Source organism: Priapulus caudatus, unplaced genomic scaffold, assembly GCF_000485595.1.
Source record: "Priapulus caudatus unplaced genomic scaffold, Priapulus_caudatus-5.0.1 Scaffold1304, whole genome shotgun sequence".
Taxonomy (NCBI): domain Eukaryota; kingdom Metazoa; phylum Priapulida; class Priapulimorpha; order Priapulimorphida; family Priapulidae; genus Priapulus; species Priapulus caudatus.
Genome location: NW_014578365.1, coordinates 104,453 through 122,489, shown reverse-complemented (window position 1 = coordinate 122,489; position 18,037 = coordinate 104,453). Strand labels below are relative to the sequence as shown.

Sequence of the window (18,037 nt, the reverse complement as noted above, 5' to 3'; positions counted from 1 at the left end):
GTTCGCCTCTTTACTTGATGGACCGCTTTTGTACGAAATGGATAATACATACAAAGAATAACACAAAGCGAATAATTTGAGTAGTATTTACATAAGTTTTATATGTGGCATTGCTGCAATGCATGGATCCGGTGTGCACGCATTATGTACATGTTGACGACCAACGCGGTGTGAGCGTACGACACTACGACAGCGCGAGGCTCTTGCTAGATCGCACGATGTCCGTAAAGGCCTTGTGGACGGCGTGGCAGAGGAGGCTGTCCTTCGGGAGCCCCCTGGGGCTCTCCGTGTCCGAGTCGCTCATCCACAGTTCATCTGGAATCCGAGAAATCCTGTGTTAAAATGCGGAATCTATCGATCGTTGGCTCAACGTTCGCTCTTAGCACAGATAGAGATAAGAGAAGAGCGTGATTCTCTCTGGACGGACATGCGGCCGGGTTAATGCGTGTGCGCGGCAACACCGCCCCTTTTTGTCCTCTTAGACAGATTAACCTGAACGGCTGTGAAACGCAACTTTGTGAAAACGAGGCGGTTTCCAAGCGACATTTCGCGATCGACGCCTGGAGGCCATCTCCAAACGGCCGAGAACTGCTCGAGGGGGTCGCGCGCCTCAAGGTTAAGACGTAGTGGCTGCTACAAGAAAAGCCAAGAAATGCTGTCAATCACCGACCACATGCTCGCTCATTGGCCGCTAGGGGATGACGTCGTTCGTTGCCGAACAAACCGTGATGTCAATCACGCACGTTTTTACGAACACGGCGGAGCGGCGGTCGGGGAACAACGCACCTTTTGCGCAACGCAATCTTGTACCCGGTCTATCTGGACATGTCTGTCCTCTTCTTACATATACATGTTATGTTGGGCTTATAAGGAAGTGACTGTTGTTGGACAGTAATATAACCTATAAAATACATGTATGTATATATATATGTACAAATACATACATTAATTTATATTATTTTATATACGATTTATAACGACTGCACGACCGATGCTTGGTGACGGATGCTCTTACCTATGGTGACGGGCGAGTGGCTGTTGTTAATGGCAACGTGAGCAGACGTCATCTGTGCAAGCTGGGTGAGGAAGGCGACGACGTCGTCGCACAGCGGGGGGAACGCCCGGCAGAAGCGCACCATCGCCGGCATGACGGGAATGTACACGTCTGCGTACACGTCACTCGACAGCACTGAAACAAGAGAGCGTGCGTTCCGTATGCCGATGCGCGTACACGCGCACTGTGTGGTGCAATAATGCTACTGCAAATCAGACACACGCATCCAGACTTAAACACCTTTTTAATGACTAGTTCGGGTACTCTCAGGGGCCCAAACCAATGGTATTCGACGCAGAGCAACTTCGTTGAACTAGCTTTATTCTTTCGGGTAAACATTGGGATTGGGAGCGTTGGGACAAATATATGCGCTATTCCTGTATGCAGCGTGCTCCGATCGAGAAATTTCGCAATTTACTTCTTTCCTTGTACTACGTCGTCTTGTACCATAAGATCCATTATCTTAAGGCTACCTTAAGGTACCTTAAGGTTGTACCTTCGTACTTCCTTCATCCATCCACCTTTCTCCCTGCTCTTTACTTATTTTTGTGGTATTACTTAAGCATGCATGAAAAATGACTTGCATGAGAAATACGCTACATACTCGTGAGGAGGGTTGACAGCACGTTGACAGCTAGTCTGGCGACACTCAGCGACTTGGGTAGAGCGTACTGCAGGCACAGGTGAGAGGTCAGCTCTACGGCGAATATCTACAACAGAAGTGAGTAATTCGCATTAATCGGTAACACCACCTGTGTGTTACCTCGTTCCACTCGTTAACTTACCTGATCATTAGCACATTTCATTCTTTATCTCACGTGATTGTTACTGCCCCATTATCTTATTTAATTGGTAGTGCACCTCTCTTGTTATATTATCTGATCATTGGTACACCTCTTGTTATCTTACCTGATCATTAGCACACCTTGCTCATGATCTTACCTGATCATTAGTGCACCTTGCTCGTTACCGTACTTCACTCATTACCTCACGTAATCGATAATAAACATCGCTCGTTATCTCACCTGCTTCTCGAGCTGAGGCTGACTCAGCAGTTCCGGAATAAAGTCGAGGCAGATGTGCATGCTAGGTATGCCTGCTACGGTGACGGGGAGGAGCTCAGAGCGATAACCCTGAAACACAACAAACAGAAAAGCTAACTACAGAAAGCCACCCATGAGGAATGTATCAAACCTGGTAATCACCTAATGAAATAATAAAAACATAATCCATAAAACATAAACATAAAAAAAAAAAATTAAAAAAAAAACATCCAATAATGCACCGAATTAAAAATTCACAATGATCGAATTACGATGAATTCAGTAATGTTAGTTAAAAAATACAATAATAATGATAATTAAAGCTAACGAGATAGCGGATCTGACCTGGAAGTGGACGAGCTTGGCCAGAAAGGGGTCAGCGATGAACGTCTGGTGTAGGTAGGAGCAGACGATACAGCGAACCTCCTGTAGGTCAGACAGCAGGCTGTCGTCACTCTGCAAACAAACAACGAATACGTTGCACCGCCGTTAACACAACCACACGCAAAACTACTGAGAGGCAGGAGGTATAAGAAATATTTTTGCACACACAAAGCATTGCTAAAATGGACGTGACCTTGATAACCCTTCTTCGAAGGAAATATTTACGTCGGCCGGGCGATTACTCCAATGCCTTTTATGGCATTAACTTCCCATAGAATTTCTCATTAAAAACCGACAGCAACACTCCTCCTCGTCATAACAATACTAAGACCCTCCCCCCTCCACCCGCAGCTCCTCGGCTACGCGGTGATTCCCTCCACCCGCAGCTCCCCGGCTACGCGGTGATTGAGGTTAGTGCTTATAGTTACCCGCTCGTCAGCGTTGGGCAGACAGATCTCGAGCAGCATCTGCACGGCCGCGCTCTCCTGCGCCGCGAGAAGAGCATTCTTCAGCTCCTCCCTCTCGACGTCGCCCGCTCCCGCCCCGGCCTTCTCCGGCACCGGATGCGACTGTATGTGCGTGCAAAGGTACGCGCGCGACGCCGCCAGGAAACTCGTCAGCAGACGCAACACGATCTCCAGCACAGGGGGACACCTGGTGGCAATAACGGAAAACTTTCGAATCCGCGGGGTCGTTACGCATTGCGTTCCGAACGCTAGCATTAAAGTATAACATTATATATACATATCAAGAGCGGATAATACCTTGGTATTATCCGCTCTTGATACATATACATATGTACATATTGTTATATGCTATGATATTGATATATAAAGCTTTTTAAACACTAAATATTTTGATTATACTTTTTGATCAATAATGCCCAGCAAATACATTGCATTAGCTATGTAAGTGTATCGCTAACAGAAGCAAGCACTGGTAGAATTCAACTAAACAACGCCGCGGGAAACGAGCGACGCTCGTTGTCTCGCTCACTCGTATCACTCCGCCCGAGTCTCGCGCCGCAGCACGCACCTGAACGCGCGCGGGTCGCAGCGCAGCACGATCAGCGGATCGACGACGACGTCACTCTGCACGTACTCCACCGCCGGCGTCGCCTCCCCCGCCACGCCGCCGTCCCCGCCTCCCGCGCCGCGCCGCCGCAGAGCGTTCACCGTCATCACGCTCAGCTTGAGCGGGATCACCGTGTTCAGCTTCACCCAGAGCCGCCGCAGCAGCTCCAGCGTGCGGCGCGGAGCAGCGCCCCCTAGCAGCCGCGCCATCGCACCGACGATGCAGTCTGCGTAGGGCAGGAGGCGGCTCGCGGGCCGCGCGGCGAGCTGCTCGAGCAGGATGACGGCCCGCGCGGGCCGCCGGGCCGCCTCGTCCAGCGCCGCCTTCACCGCGGCGACCGTGCAGGGCAGCGATGGTGGCGCCATCTGCACCTCAAGCTGCGACATCTCGATGTCCTCCGACATCCAGTCCTGAACCTGCGCAGCGCACACGGCACAGACGTCATCATTGATGTAATAATATAATACTAATACAACATAGTAATACTAATAGTAATAATATAACATTAAAGTAGTATTATAGTACGACCAGAATTAATGAAATACTATAGAAAATTAGAAAAATAAAACAATAGGCATAAAAATCACGTAATATTTGACTCCTGATACTAGATAACATATAAGCAACATATATATAATTAGATAATTAAATTAAATTAATCAATCGATATAATTATACTAAAATATATACCAACATCAAACGACGAACCGCAGACACAATCTACATAACACAATTTGTAACCGCGTCAATCAAACTCTCCCTACCCCCCCCCCCCACCTCAACCCCGGACGTGGGTGCCTGCGGCGGTGGTGGCGTACCTGGCACAGGTGCGGGTAGTGTGTCGCGAGCAGGCGCAGCAGGGGCGCGAACAGCCCCGCGTAGAGCTGCTGCTGCCGCTGCGCACGCTGTATCAGGTGTTTCATAGGCAGCTGCACGAACAGCTGCGGCGGGTACGGTGGCGCCCCCCGGCGCCCCGCGGCGAGCAGCGCGCGCGTGTTCGCGAGCCGGCAGTCCTCGTACAGCAGCAGGTAGTAGAGCATGAGCAGCTGCGCCGTCGCCCCCGACGACGTCCGCTCGACGGTCGCCGTGACGACCGCGTCGTCGTCATCGTCGTCGTCGTGCTGCATGAGCGCGGAGCAGCGGAACGCGTCGAGGACCTCTCGTTCGCTGATCGCCTCGTTAGTCTGCTTGTAGTCGCCCTTCGCTGGCGGCACGATGACGGAGGTGACGTAGGACTGCAGCAGCGGCGGCAGCAGCGGGTGCAGCGGCGTGCTCGCCTCACGAATCTGCCTGCAGATCCAGTCCTGACACGGCGAGATGGCGACGGTATAGCCGATATACTTATATATATATTATTATATATGCAGAATATACGAGTATATTTTATATACTCATACAATATCATATATGATTATACATATTAATATGTATATATATATATTGATGTGCTTCATTAGAAAGTGCATATATAACGATCACTTACAACTCTCTCAGCTTTACACTTCTGCAAAGTCAAACCCTAACTATCATCATTACATCTCCCTTTCACTATAATACGCCCACTCCTACATGCCACTACAGTTTCTATTACCTTCCGTTGCTGCTTTGTCTACCTCCCCTACTGCTATCACTACCTTTCCCTACTGCTATCCCTACTTTCCCCTACTGTTCTCTATTTTTGGTGCATTAATTTCGGTACATCTTCCTGAACGCGTGTGAAGGCGTCCTAGAGTCGGTACGGTACCTTGATGGGAACCTTGTGTTTGGTGAAGGCGCGACTCTTCAGCAGCTGGTGGATGCAGTGGACAGGCAGGTATCCGGTCATCGTCGCGTTGAGGTCGGGCGTGACAGGCACCCTGACCGCGTGAGACGTCACCACCTGCTCCGTAAAAATCTCCTGAGTGAAGACAGCCTTGATACGACCCATCGCGCTGATGCGCACCGCGATCTGTCGCAGAGATAAACACAGACATATGTCATAGATAAACACATCATGCATGCCGACCCATCGCCAGCTGATGCCCGCACCGCGATTCTGCTGGGGCGCGCTTCGCCAGAGACTAAACACCAGACATATGTCATTAGATAAACACATTAGCATGCGACCCATCGCGCTGATTGCGCACCGCGATCTGTCCGCAGAGATAAACACAGACATATGTCAATAGATAAACCCACATACATGCCGACCCATCGCCGCCGCTGATGCGCACCGCCGGATTCGGTGCTCGCAGTAGCAGAAACACAGACATTATGTCATAGATAAACACATAGATGCGACCCAATTCGCCGCTGATTGCCGACCGCCAATCTGTCACAGAGAGAAACACAGACACATGCTCAAGTAAACACATAGCATCGCGGCCCATCGCCCGCTGATGCGCCACCGCCGCATCTGTCGCCCAGCAGAGCAAAACACAGACAGTATGTCCATAGATTCAAACACATGAGCAATCGCGCACCCATCGCGCTGATGCGCACCCGGCGATCCTGTCGCAGTAAGCAAACACAGACATATGTCATAGATAAACTACCATAGCATGCCGACCCCCAGTGTTTTTTGCCGCTGATGCGCACCCGCTAATCTGTCACAGAGAGAAACACAGACATATTTGTCATAATGAAACACATAGCATGCCCGACCCATTCGCCCGCCCTGATGCGCCACCGCCAATCCTGTCACAGAGAGAAACACAGAGCGACATGTCATAGATAAACACATAGCATGCCCGGCCACTCGCGCTGTTCCATGCGCACCGCGATCTTGTTCGCCAGAGAGAAACACAAAGACATATGTCATAGATAAACACATAGCATGCGACCCATCGCGCTGATGCGCACCGCGATCTGTCGCAGAGAGAAACACAGACATATGTCATAGATAAACACATAGCATGCGACCCATCGCGCTGATGCGCACCGCGATCTGTCGCAGAGAGAAACGATAGCAACGTGTATACAATATGTCAGCGACGATAAAACATGGCACCGCGTGGTTGCTATACAATACTGTCAACAGCATATAAACATGGCACGGTGGTGTTACAATAATGTCACAGATAACGAGGCCGGTGGTGTTACAAGTATGTAGCAGATAAACATGGCACGTCCGGTGTGTATCATATGTCACATGAAACAACTGCACGGTGGCTGTTACAATATGTCAGCAGATAAAACAGGACGGTGGTGTCTTACAATACTGCTCACAGATTAAACCACGGCACGTGGTGTTACAATATTGTCACAGATAACATGGCACGCGCTGCGTGTTCAATATTTGTCCAGATAAACATGGCACGCGTGGTGTTACAATATGTCACAAGATAAACATGGCACGGTGTGTTACAATATGTCACAGATAAACAGCGCACGATGGTGTTACAATATGTCACAGATAAACATGGCCCAGCGTGGTGGTTACATATGTTCACAAAAACATGGCCGTGGTGAATATGTTAACATGGAGGTTAGTGCTTCATATTCATGCATAGATAACATGGCACGGTCGGTGTTACAATATGTCACAGCATATAACACGGCACGGGTGGCTGTTTACAATATGTCACAGATAAACATGGCACGGTGGTGTTTACAATATGTACACATAAACATGGGCACGGTGGTGCTTAAATATGTCACAGATACAATCATGGCATGGTGGATGTTACAATTATGTCACAGATAAACGGTCACGGTGGTGTTAAATATGTCACATGAGAGTAAACACGCATGCACGGTGCGTGTTACATATGTTCACAGATAAACATGCGCCCACGGTGTGGTGCTTACAATATTGTCACACATAAACATGGCACGCGGTGTTACAATATGGTCACAGAATAAACATGGCTATCAAGGGTGGTGCTTACAATATGTCACAGATAAACACGGGCACGGTGGTGTTACAATATGTCACAGAGAGAAACACAGCACAGCACGGCACGGCGGTGTTACTGTCACAGATAAACACATAGCATGGAGATGTTACCATATGTTTCAGGATATAACACAGAGCACGAGCTGCCAACTGTTTAAAATACATCTGCGCCAGGCTGGTTTTTAGCACAATTCTTAAAAGCTGTGTTGTACATTATAGTCTGTAACTCCGAACTGTGATTCTATATGGGAAAAACTACTTTACATGATGCTAGGTGAATGTTCAGTATAGCTTTTGAACTCGTTTATTGTGTTGAGCACAATAAATCTTACGACAACATTGTATTTGTGATAATCAAGTCTGGCACTTCGTTTTCATTCAACTGTTCAATCCTGATATGTATCATACCTTCATTCCCAGTGTGGAGCAGACGAGGTCAATGATAGCATTCGTTTGGTTGCCATGGAAATGGATGGCCAACAGCAACAGCAACTCCCCGAAGCTGGCATCCACACCACTAGCTCTGAAAGCAGCAATCCAGCGACCATCAAACGTCAGCCATGAATCGAAGTTAGTAAAACCCATAATTTTGAACATGTTGTTAAAGAAAGTCTCAGGTTGAACCCGAAACGTATAATTGTAGATGATTTTTAGCAAAGGAAAATATAACATTACAACTGTAATGAAATCTCAAGTATTAATACCTAATAATATTAATAATAATAATAACGAAAACACTAATAATAATATTAATAATAACAACAACTGCAACAATAATAATAATAACAACAAAATCAGTAATACTAATTAACAACAACAACAATAATCATAAGGGACAATAACGCACGCGTGCGTTCCTGCGTATCTACTCGTAGTTACCTCTCGAAGCTCGCCGACTCGGCGAGGAACCAGCGGATCCACTGCACGACGCGCCTCTCTTCCTCCGGGTTTGTGATGAGGATCGGACACGCGATGAGCATGCACAGCCCCAGCGAGAGGAAGCGCACGCCGGCAGACGTCGGCGGCGGACGACTCGTCACCAGCTGCACTAGCAGCTTCGTCTCCTCCTCGCTCAGCCTGCAGGGGGCGCCACCGCACAGGTTAGCGCGGCGAAAAACCGTGCGTCGGTGCCAAATTAAATTCTACTGCTCTAAGGCTAGGTGGAAGGAATTCTTGCAAAAATTTCCGCGTAACACCTTCCAAACTAGACGACGATGAAGCTGAATTGTATGCCTCAATATCCATGATTATTATTAGTTCATTATTGTGTTAGTTCGATGATTATGTTATTCCTTATTATATATAGCCTTACCGGTATCGCGGTATTTTCTCATGATAAACATTAGTGCAGACGTGGGAATTTAGTCGAACGATTATATCAGTCGATCAATCGTACACATCCGCACACCGAAATTTACGATAAATAACCATCATAAAATACACAACGCTTCGCAGCAAAGCGGCAGCAGGTGGCGCCACTGCTTACTTGAGCGCGGCGATGCCTCGCAGGGCGCAGTATAGACGCAGCAGGCAGCTCGCCTGCACGACGTGACGATGAGGCAGCACGCCGTCCGCCGGCGGCGTCACGTTCAGCAGCTCCAGCGTTAGCTCCTCCCGTAGAGACGTCAGCGCGCAGCTGCCGTCACGCCGCTTCTGCAAACACACACAAAAATCACACAAACGGGTAACGCCATCTATCAGGACAAAAACGAAGTAAACGAATGACAAGAGCTTCGAGCGAGAGTAGCGGCGTGGATCGTTCTTCTTACGTTCTGCCTGCTGCGAAGTAACTGCGCGGTGATGCCAACTATTGGGACGAAAAAAGGTTAACGAATGGTTAGAGTTTAGAGCGAGAGTAGCGATGTGGATGTCGTTACCTTCTGCGCACCGCGAATGTACTGCGCGAACCAGACGCGCACGTTGACGTCGTTGCCAAGCAACAGGCCGCTGATGAAGGCCACCAGGTCGCTGGAGCAGTCGCCGTGGTTACCGCCGTCGATGTCGTCCTCCAGTGCTGCCATCTTGTAGTGGTCCAGCGTGAGTGCGACGGCCAGGCCGGGAAGGCGGCAGTGTTCAATCTACGGCAGAGATCGTCGCATGAATCGACTTAACGCAGTTCCAGCAAGCAATGAAGGATCAGAGAGCACAAGTGAAAACAACCGACTAGTTCCGCTTACTGCAATACAACAGAGATAACCTACACGACTGCTTATGCTATAGATCTAGTGGTTAAATATTACATGAACGCATAAGCAGACAATATAAATTACGATACAAATTAATCCATTAGACATTAATAATCGTTAAATTATAATTCGAATTCATAATCAATTAGACAATGTGAATAGCAAGTGTAAGATGTGACTAAACATGCACGTTTCTCTGGCACGATGAAGTGCATATATACGTACAGTCCAAGCTCTGATGTTCAGCGCTCCGGCTGGATTCATCTTGCCAAGCATTCGTAGCGCCTTCCCTCTCACAGCGCCCCCTGGTGACTCCTCATCCTGCTTCTCTCCACTGGCTACCAGTGATTCACATACTGCCAAGAAAAAACAGCATTGCTTCTAGTTCTAATGAAGTATATTGCATCATCATCATCATCATCATCATCATCATCATCATCATCATCATCATCATCATCCGGCTTTAGTTTATCCAGGCCTGAATTAATCCTCTCCCGAGGGTGGGGCCTGTCTGACTTGTCGTCGTCGGAGACGCCCTCTCTACGCAAAGCGGTTTTGAGGGTCCGTCGTTTCCAAGCCGAGCTTCGCCCGGTCGCTCTTAACCACCTCCTCCCACGTCTTCTTCGGTTTGCTGGGTCCTCTCTGAGAGTCCACCTCGAGCTTACGAGCTCGAGCTATCCATCCGGTACTGTGTTCAATGTAGCCGAGCCACCTCATTGTGCCTGTGCGTAGCACGGTGTCGACGTCCTGGATTATGTATAGTATATAGTATATACTATTCTGTATTGGTCATCCATCATGCAAATGGCTTTTTTACGCCCCTTGGCAGATGCACATAAGCTATGTTACAAACAATCTTACAGTGCACCCAGATGGCCTAAAACTTTTACACATAAGCCTTACATGTTTGCTGTTAGCACACAAGTACAGAAGTCAAATTTGCAGGGATGAACGTATAGGTCTATATATACCTTCATCAAAACTTTCCGCTGCATTGGCCACAAGCCTGCACAAGAGCCATGGTCCGTTGGATACGTGTAACAACGCCTCAGATAAGTCCGGGAGTGGTAAAAGTGCAGGCAGCTCTGCAATAACACACATATTTCATATCAGTAGTGATCAGGCATCTAAGCCACAAGTTCGGCTGTGGCAACCTGGGGTAAGGCATCTCAATGGATACTATTCCTATGTGCATGAACTGTCCTGTATCAAAGCAGTTACGTATCAAGATTCTTCCCAGAACTTTCACATTTGTCGGGTCTGACATGCTTTCAAAGCTGAAGCTAATTTGTGACATCCTATAAATCCCTGACAATGCCTTAATTCCCAGAGCTCTGTGTTTACTTTCGTTTTCACAGCTTGACATATACGTCTTCAAACTAATAGAGTCTACCTGTGTACTGGGACTGCTTATACCAAGCTCAAGTACTGTTACTAGCCATCAGAAATAACTTGTCAAATCCACGACATGCCTTCTGAAACCCCTGAGGATTTTAAAACCTTGGTTGTAGCTATAGATTGTAGTCACCAAAACTAAAGTCCAAGATGCTTCGACAGTTTGTTTGAAGATTAGTAATGAAGAATGGTAAAACTGCTAACCTGCTTGCATGATACAGAGAACGTCCGATACATCGTTCAAGTAAACTTCATTATCGAACAACTCGGAATGCTTTATGTAGAATTCTGTATGATGCTCTTTCATCTGAAAAGACATCAAACCGTGGCCATGTTAGTATTGGACCGCGTATGAGATAGATAATCTGCAAACCTTGATACACATGAGAATCTACGTGAGACACAACAAAACCTGGACATGTCTATAGAACTGAAACCTGTCTATAAAGGACATTTCTCGCAGTTTCCTTGCATGTGGCAATCGTACATTGAAACCACGTCTACAGAATAGACTGTGCCTGTGTATAAATGGCACTTTTGTAGTTTCACTTCAGTGGCAGTTATAAACTGAAACCACACTATAGAACAAACACCTGTATGTAAAGAATGCGTTTTGCATTTTTGCTTGATTGACCCTGAGGGCTGACTGAATGTGACAAAGAGTCGGTAAACCTCATCAGAGATGTGATCGTTTATGTGAGGCAGACATACCTGTGACATAACAAGCAGCAGCTCACTGAGTAGAAGTCTCATCCTTCTGCTAGGCTCGCTACGTTCAAACTCCAGCGCCAGGCCATGTTGCAGAGAACTCGCCAGGATGCTCTCCGACTTGTTGCCTCCGATTTTCTGCCTACATGTTGCATTGTTTCAGCAATTACGTAATGTACTAGTCTAAGTTGGTTCGTACCTATTCTATATATTTGTTGCATTGCTGTCATGGCTAGTGTTACCGGGCATATTAACCCATCTAAGCGCTGGCAATGATGTGTGATGATATAGTGGCGCGATGATGCGTACCATCTCTGGTAACGCTCGTCATCATTAGTAAAAGTTAACGCTTCGTCAACATTAGTAAAAGTATTTGTCATTGTCAAAATATAATAATATATACCGCCAATATTTTTAGATACATGATGTAAAAGCGTGACACTGTTTACGGGCATGGAAGACCAGAGAGAGAGAATCTCCCGGGCCCAATTTATTACTCGAACCCGAGTGGACAATAACAACGAGTTGCGCGTGACGTCATAACTACGAGTATGCATCAATCTGTTACACATGAGAAAAATAGATTAACTTTAATCTCTTTTAAAGCCATCAAATTTCAATACTCGACAATAGTAATTAGTACCGGGTATTCAGGAATCAGTACCGTAGTTGTTGTTCTTTTCGTGCATCCTGATCTAGTTCGTGAAAGTCTATTGACAAGAGCCCGACCAAAGCGTTGACAACCTCCAAGCCATTAAGCAACTTTAATATTACTCTCTTTTCATTCACCCAGTCTTCACTCTTATCTTGGGGCGCACATAGGGACATGCGCACAAGACACGGCAGAAGCGGTACTAGTTCTGCTTCGGAAAGTTGATTTAAAAGTTCACTGTCAACAAATTGTATTGCTCTAAATGCCCGCACCGACACTGGCTCATGCAGCTTCATAATTTCGGTTGATAATAAATATATCTAACTACTAAAAGATTGCCAAAGGCACTCAAAACTCTTAAAAGTGCATCAAAACAAAACAATCAACACAAACCAAACCAACACGCAGCGAACTGAACGGTACACGCAACAGCGCCATCTCGTGGCCAGAGAAGAGTTGTCGGCTTATAGACTGGTACTCGCTCCCACCTCGATTACTCTCTCAACCCTAACCCTAACCCTAACCCTTACCCTAACCCTAACCCCCAACCCTAACCCTAAGCTGATAGGTGGGACCGGGTACCAGTCTAGTCGGCTTACAACACTACAAGCACGCGAGCCACACAGTGGAGCCACATAGTGGGAGAATCTAGAACTAAATGACATGCACTTTCTTCAGTCGAGTCCCTTGCTCGTGATGGAAGGAAATGGCTGCCAGAGGTTTGTTGAAGTGTTAATTTCTTCCGCGAAAAAAACATGTTTTTTTAAACTATGTTGGTCCTTCCGTAATGTAATGACTTATGTTGTTGAGTATGGCTCATGATTATACCGCACTTTAAACATATAAACTTAGAGAACTTACATATCAACATACACTGACTCTCTTTCTGAAACGAGGACGAGGTAGGCCTAGGTACTTATTGTAAACACTACAGCCTCACTACAGCTGACATGACATAATCTGTATGAAATTCTAGGTCATATGTATGTTAACGATTTTCTTCCTTGGTTATATATTAGTAACAGAACAAGAGGACCGTCTCCGATTTCAAATAGAGCTTGAATTCGTTCAGTGTCTTGCTAATCCCAACTATCTACACTGTGAGTACGAGTACGACTACGAGTATTAAAATACGTGATTACAATTAATCTCAACATATCATGGTGAATAAATGTATAGTCATAATGTTCTAATAGTAATAGTGCCATTTACAAGAATGGACCCAAGTGTAATTTAGTACTACCGACGTACCGTAACCCTGGATTAGTTTAGCGCATATGCGAAAATACATCTGCGGGGTCTCAAACTATCTGTGATCCTAAGAATCTGCGTCTGCTTACTACTACTAGCTGTTCAGTAGTTGTTTCACTTTAATACACGTTTACCCTAGAACATTACGCCATGCCCACCTTTGGTGAGACTGACGGTTGTAAGTGTAAATGTAACTTTTTATGTAGAATGTTCTATCGTGTTGATAAGAAAGATTTGAGCTATTAATTAAACGCTTTTTCCTTTTAGTTCTGGCACAGCGAGGTTTCTTCAAGGATCCAGCATTTGTGAACTATCTTAAGTACTTGCAGTACTGGAAAGACCCACCCTATTCGAAGTATCTCAAGTACGTATTGCCTCTGTAGGCCTACATCATGCTAGTTATCACAAGAATTTAATCACAGAAGATCACAAATTCGCTGTTAACATTTACCATATGTGCTTATATTATTTCATATGGAACTTGTGTTACATCATGTATGTACCTGCATAAGTATCAGCAAGGTACAATAATAATAAATAATAATACATAAATATATATAAGATATTGGGATGGCTTACCGTGAAGGGAAGCTTGATTGTTCGGTAATACTGGGGTTAGGGTTAGGGGTATATACTGGGGTTAGGGTTAGGTGTGTACTGCATGTGTGTGTAACGTGTGTGTGTTGTCGCTTCGTCTGTAGGTACCCACACTGCCTCCACTTTCTCGACCTGCTGCAGTACGAATCGTTTCGCAAGGAGATCGCAAACTTTCAGTGCGCCAAGTTCATAGACGACCAGCAGCTGCTGCAGTGGCAGCACTACACGCGCAAGCGCATCCGCCTGCTCAACCAGCAAGCCGAGACGAATCAGCAGCAGCTTCAGCAGCAGAAGTGACCACGTACCCCCGCTGCCACGTAGACCCGCTGCCACGTAGACCCGCTGCCACGTACCCCCGCTGCCACGTAGACCCGCTGCCACGTACCCCCGCTGCCACGTACCCCCGCTGCCACGTACCCCCGCTGCCACGTACCCCCGCTGCCACGTAGACCCGGCAGGGAAACGAGACTGATCAGTGATCGTCACTTCGATCATCACAAAACAATAATTGTGCGAGGTCGTGCTTCGGAGAAACAAAAACATCAATACTCACCGAACGCTCTCTCTCTCGAGATTAAAAATGGCGGACGTCTTCAAGAAGGTGGAGCCGGCGGAGTACTACCGGCGCCACCTGACGCATGACGCGCGGCCGGACGGCCGGCAGTTGCTCGCGTTCCGCGACGTCGTCGTCAGCGTTGGCACGATCGGCACGGCCGACGGCTCTGCGCTTGTGCGCCTCGGGGGCGGCGGCACGACGGTGGTGTGCGGGGTGAAGGCGGAGCTCGCCTCGCCGCGCCCCGACACGCCCGCACGCGGCTACGTCGTGCCCAACGTGGAGCTCCCCGCGCTGTGCGCCGCCACGCTGCGCCCCGGCCCGCCCACCGCGCTCGCGCAGACGCTCAGTCAGGCGATGGCCGACCTCATCGAGAACTCCGGCTGCGTGGATGCCGGCGCCCTCTGCGTGTCGCCGGGCCGCCTCGTCTGGGCGCTGCATGTGGACGCTGTGTGCCTCGCGCACAACGGTAACCTCGCGGACGCGTGCGCCGCGGCCGTCGTCGCCGCGCTGCGTGACACGACGCTGCCGGCCATCACCATCGATGACGAGACGGGCCGCGTGCGCGTCGACAGCGGCCGCGAGAGGGCGCCGGTAGCCGCGAGCGCGTTCCCGGTGGCGGCGAGCTTCGCAAAGTTTGACAACGACATCCTGTTCGCGGATCCGACCGCCGAAGAGGAGGCACTTGCTACGGCGACGGTTACCGTGGCGACGCTGGAGGATGGCTCACTGTGTCTGCTGCACAAGGCAGGTGGCAGTGCAATGACGGAGAAGGAGCTGCAGCAATGCGTCGACCGCGCGCAGGTGCGCGGTGCAGAACTGCGCCACCTGGTAAACAAAGTCGCTGCAAGCAAGGAGTGTTAAGATGGCTCTCACATGCATGACTGTGAACCGAGTGCTGACATGCTCGAAATTTTACGAATTTCGCCTGCGTTGAGTAAAAATCACATTCATGTAAACGTGTGTCTTGTATCCATTGTTACGTCAACGTGACGTATATATGTATTTTGATAATTAGCAGTTAGTTTATGTGTCACTCGGTGTCAGTTCTCACTACATCAGGAGGGAGTAAATTGTTTTTGTATATGTATATCTACATGCAAGGTTTATGTTCTTTCACGTGAGTCATTCGTTTGAGTGTCAGACGAGATGTATATAACTGCAATAAATGTAAACGGACACTTCTACAATCATCATATAAATTTGTTATTTGATATTTATTATGAATGCATTCCACCACTTCATATCATGTGAACACATTCTAATTGAATAGTTGAGATAAACACCTACAATCTATTATGTCATAACTTCATAAGTAACATAACAAGTAGGAGTAATTGTAATATCTTGGTTACTGAGCGCCATGACCCGCTATGTCATAATATGACAGCCTGTTGATAATTGTTTGGGGCGTATGCTCATCTGGGTACGTTTTTGACAAATGGCATGAAATAATGTGATTCCTGACATTCTAGATGCTAATAATCAAACTTCCCCCTGATTCCAAAGTGTATAATCCAAACTCTCTGACTGCAGAGCTGCACAATATTTATGTGAACATTGGACCCGTGTGCTGATAGCAGTACCGGTACGTGTCTGTCTTTGGAGTTCAGACCATACATATTGTGACCCCGCGAAACCCCGCTCACAAAACCTCAGTTTGAGAAACACTAATCTACATTTATGATAATAGATATTCGTGGATCTTGGTGGGTACATTCATAGATAAAAGATATCTATATACAAGACATGATTAGGATTTCATCAGGAGTCTCCAGATATCATGTCATCACACTTTGCCACAGTATCACTGATCTCTATATACTAACAATTAGCTATATAGTATAGTATAGATATAGTTATATCAGGAGTGAATAATAATAGATGATAATAATAATGACATATCTATTATTATTCACTGCTGGTTATATTATTATATACAGTAGAGTAGTTATATTGAGAGATCAGTACACAGTATACATGTGTGTAATAGAAAATATGTGCTCCGTATTTATATATAATATAGCATAATAATCAGTAGACAACCAACAATTTTCTTATGTCTTATAGTAACATTCATTTAGTAATATTTGTATAAATATTTGTCCTGTGTATGTAATGCAAATGTTACATAGATTTAAATATATAAAAAAGTATCACATAAATACACAATGAACACTTTTTATATGTGCTATTCATAACCGATAGATGTCGCTGATATCATTACGATTGCAAAAAGACATCTGAGAAGCTACCTAAATCTGTTATCTAATGTAAACAACTCAAAATTTTGCTAAGTTTAATACGATTTACATCAGGACATATAATATCATTTAGTGATACGGCAGTACTGTATTTAACTTTCTAACATGATTAATTCCGTTGGAGAATCCTGGAATGTGTAGCGTGTGCGGACACTGGTGGCGGTGCGGTTAGGCCAAGGAACGCCTAATTCCTTATTTTAGTTAGTTGATACTGATAGTGATAGGTGGTTTTCCTTCCTGAAAAACCGTAGAGTTTGTCCCAAATTTAAATCCTTGTGAATTTTGTCAAGAAACGTAACAGTTAACACTGATTTGACAGGGTAAGACAACACTGTCACTGTAGTCTGTAGTCTGTAAAGTGTAGGAAGTGTCTGACTCTGAGTCTGAGTTCATCATTTCATGCCTACAATACAATACACTACAGCTAGTCTACACTGTTAAAATTTAAATATCAGTATTCAAAAATTCATTTTCGTTTTCATGATTACTAGAATGAAATGAATCACATACTATAAGAATTTATTTTTATGCCAGGTGTTTTTGTGGTAGGATTTCTGTTGGTAGGTTTGTTGATAATTTAAATCACAAATAATTATTATTGCTTGTAAAGTGCAGCAGGCAGGTTTTGCTATAAATTTGTCATTAACATCTCCCAAAATTTTACAAGGTATCTATTTTATTGATGGTACAATAATCATTCTGTCATTACATCCCAAATTTGTGCGTGTGTTGTTGTTTATATTCGTCATCCGTGTGCAATGCTGTTCAGGTTTGTGCAGGAGACATTGTGATCACTGGCATGCTGTCACAAGTTGATGCTACACGATTGGCTGCGTATATCAGCGGCCAGATCCCACGTCGTAACTCTCAGCATTAACAACGTCGTATTCCATCAGTCATGATGATGATGCAGCGAATCGCAGGGCAAGTACAGTTACATCAACACAATTATTTTATAAATATCTAAGGTGATCTGATGATTTCTTATATATATGAGTT

General features: G+C 46.2%; 3 protein-coding genes across 3 annotated transcripts; 2 read left to right on the top strand and 1 right to left on the bottom strand.

The window, feature by feature from the left end:
- Positions 1 to 75: 75 nt before the first annotated feature.
- LOC106816170 (integrator complex subunit 2-like) lies at positions 76 to 12,771 on the bottom strand. Its single transcript, XM_014820727.1, has 18 exons — positions 12,386 to 12,771; positions 11,725 to 11,863; positions 11,218 to 11,320; positions 10,590 to 10,703; positions 9,844 to 9,974; positions 9,310 to 9,510; positions 8,919 to 9,085; positions 8,312 to 8,509; positions 7,841 to 7,955; positions 5,300 to 5,503; positions 4,374 to 4,859; positions 3,517 to 3,971; positions 2,910 to 3,135; positions 2,443 to 2,553; positions 2,080 to 2,187; positions 1,659 to 1,764; positions 1,016 to 1,189; positions 76 to 315 (listed from the first exon to the last, which is right to left on the bottom strand). Exons 1-18 carry the CDS (start codon positions 12,667 to 12,669, stop codon positions 185 to 187), a joined length of 3,453 nt encoding a protein of 1,150 aa, XP_014676213.1. The 5' UTR covers positions 12,670 to 12,771; the 3' UTR covers positions 76 to 184.
- Positions 12,772 to 13,029: 258 nt separating this feature from the next.
- LOC106816173 (mediator of RNA polymerase II transcription subunit 31-like) lies at positions 13,030 to 14,737 on the top strand. Its single transcript, XM_014820730.1, has 5 exons — positions 13,030 to 13,092; positions 13,393 to 13,473; positions 13,892 to 13,988; positions 14,326 to 14,544; positions 14,673 to 14,737. Exons 1-4 carry the CDS (start codon positions 13,080 to 13,082, stop codon positions 14,516 to 14,518), a joined length of 384 nt encoding a protein of 127 aa, XP_014676216.1. The 5' UTR covers positions 13,030 to 13,079; the 3' UTR covers positions 14,519 to 14,544; positions 14,673 to 14,737.
- Positions 14,738 to 14,797: 60 nt separating this feature from the next.
- LOC106816171 (exosome complex component RRP43-like) lies at positions 14,798 to 15,976 on the top strand. The gene has a single exon (XM_014820728.1). It carries the CDS (start codon positions 14,802 to 14,804, stop codon positions 15,636 to 15,638), a length of 837 nt encoding a protein of 278 aa, XP_014676214.1. The 5' UTR covers positions 14,798 to 14,801; the 3' UTR covers positions 15,639 to 15,976.
- Positions 15,977 to 18,037: the final 2,061 nt, after the last annotated feature.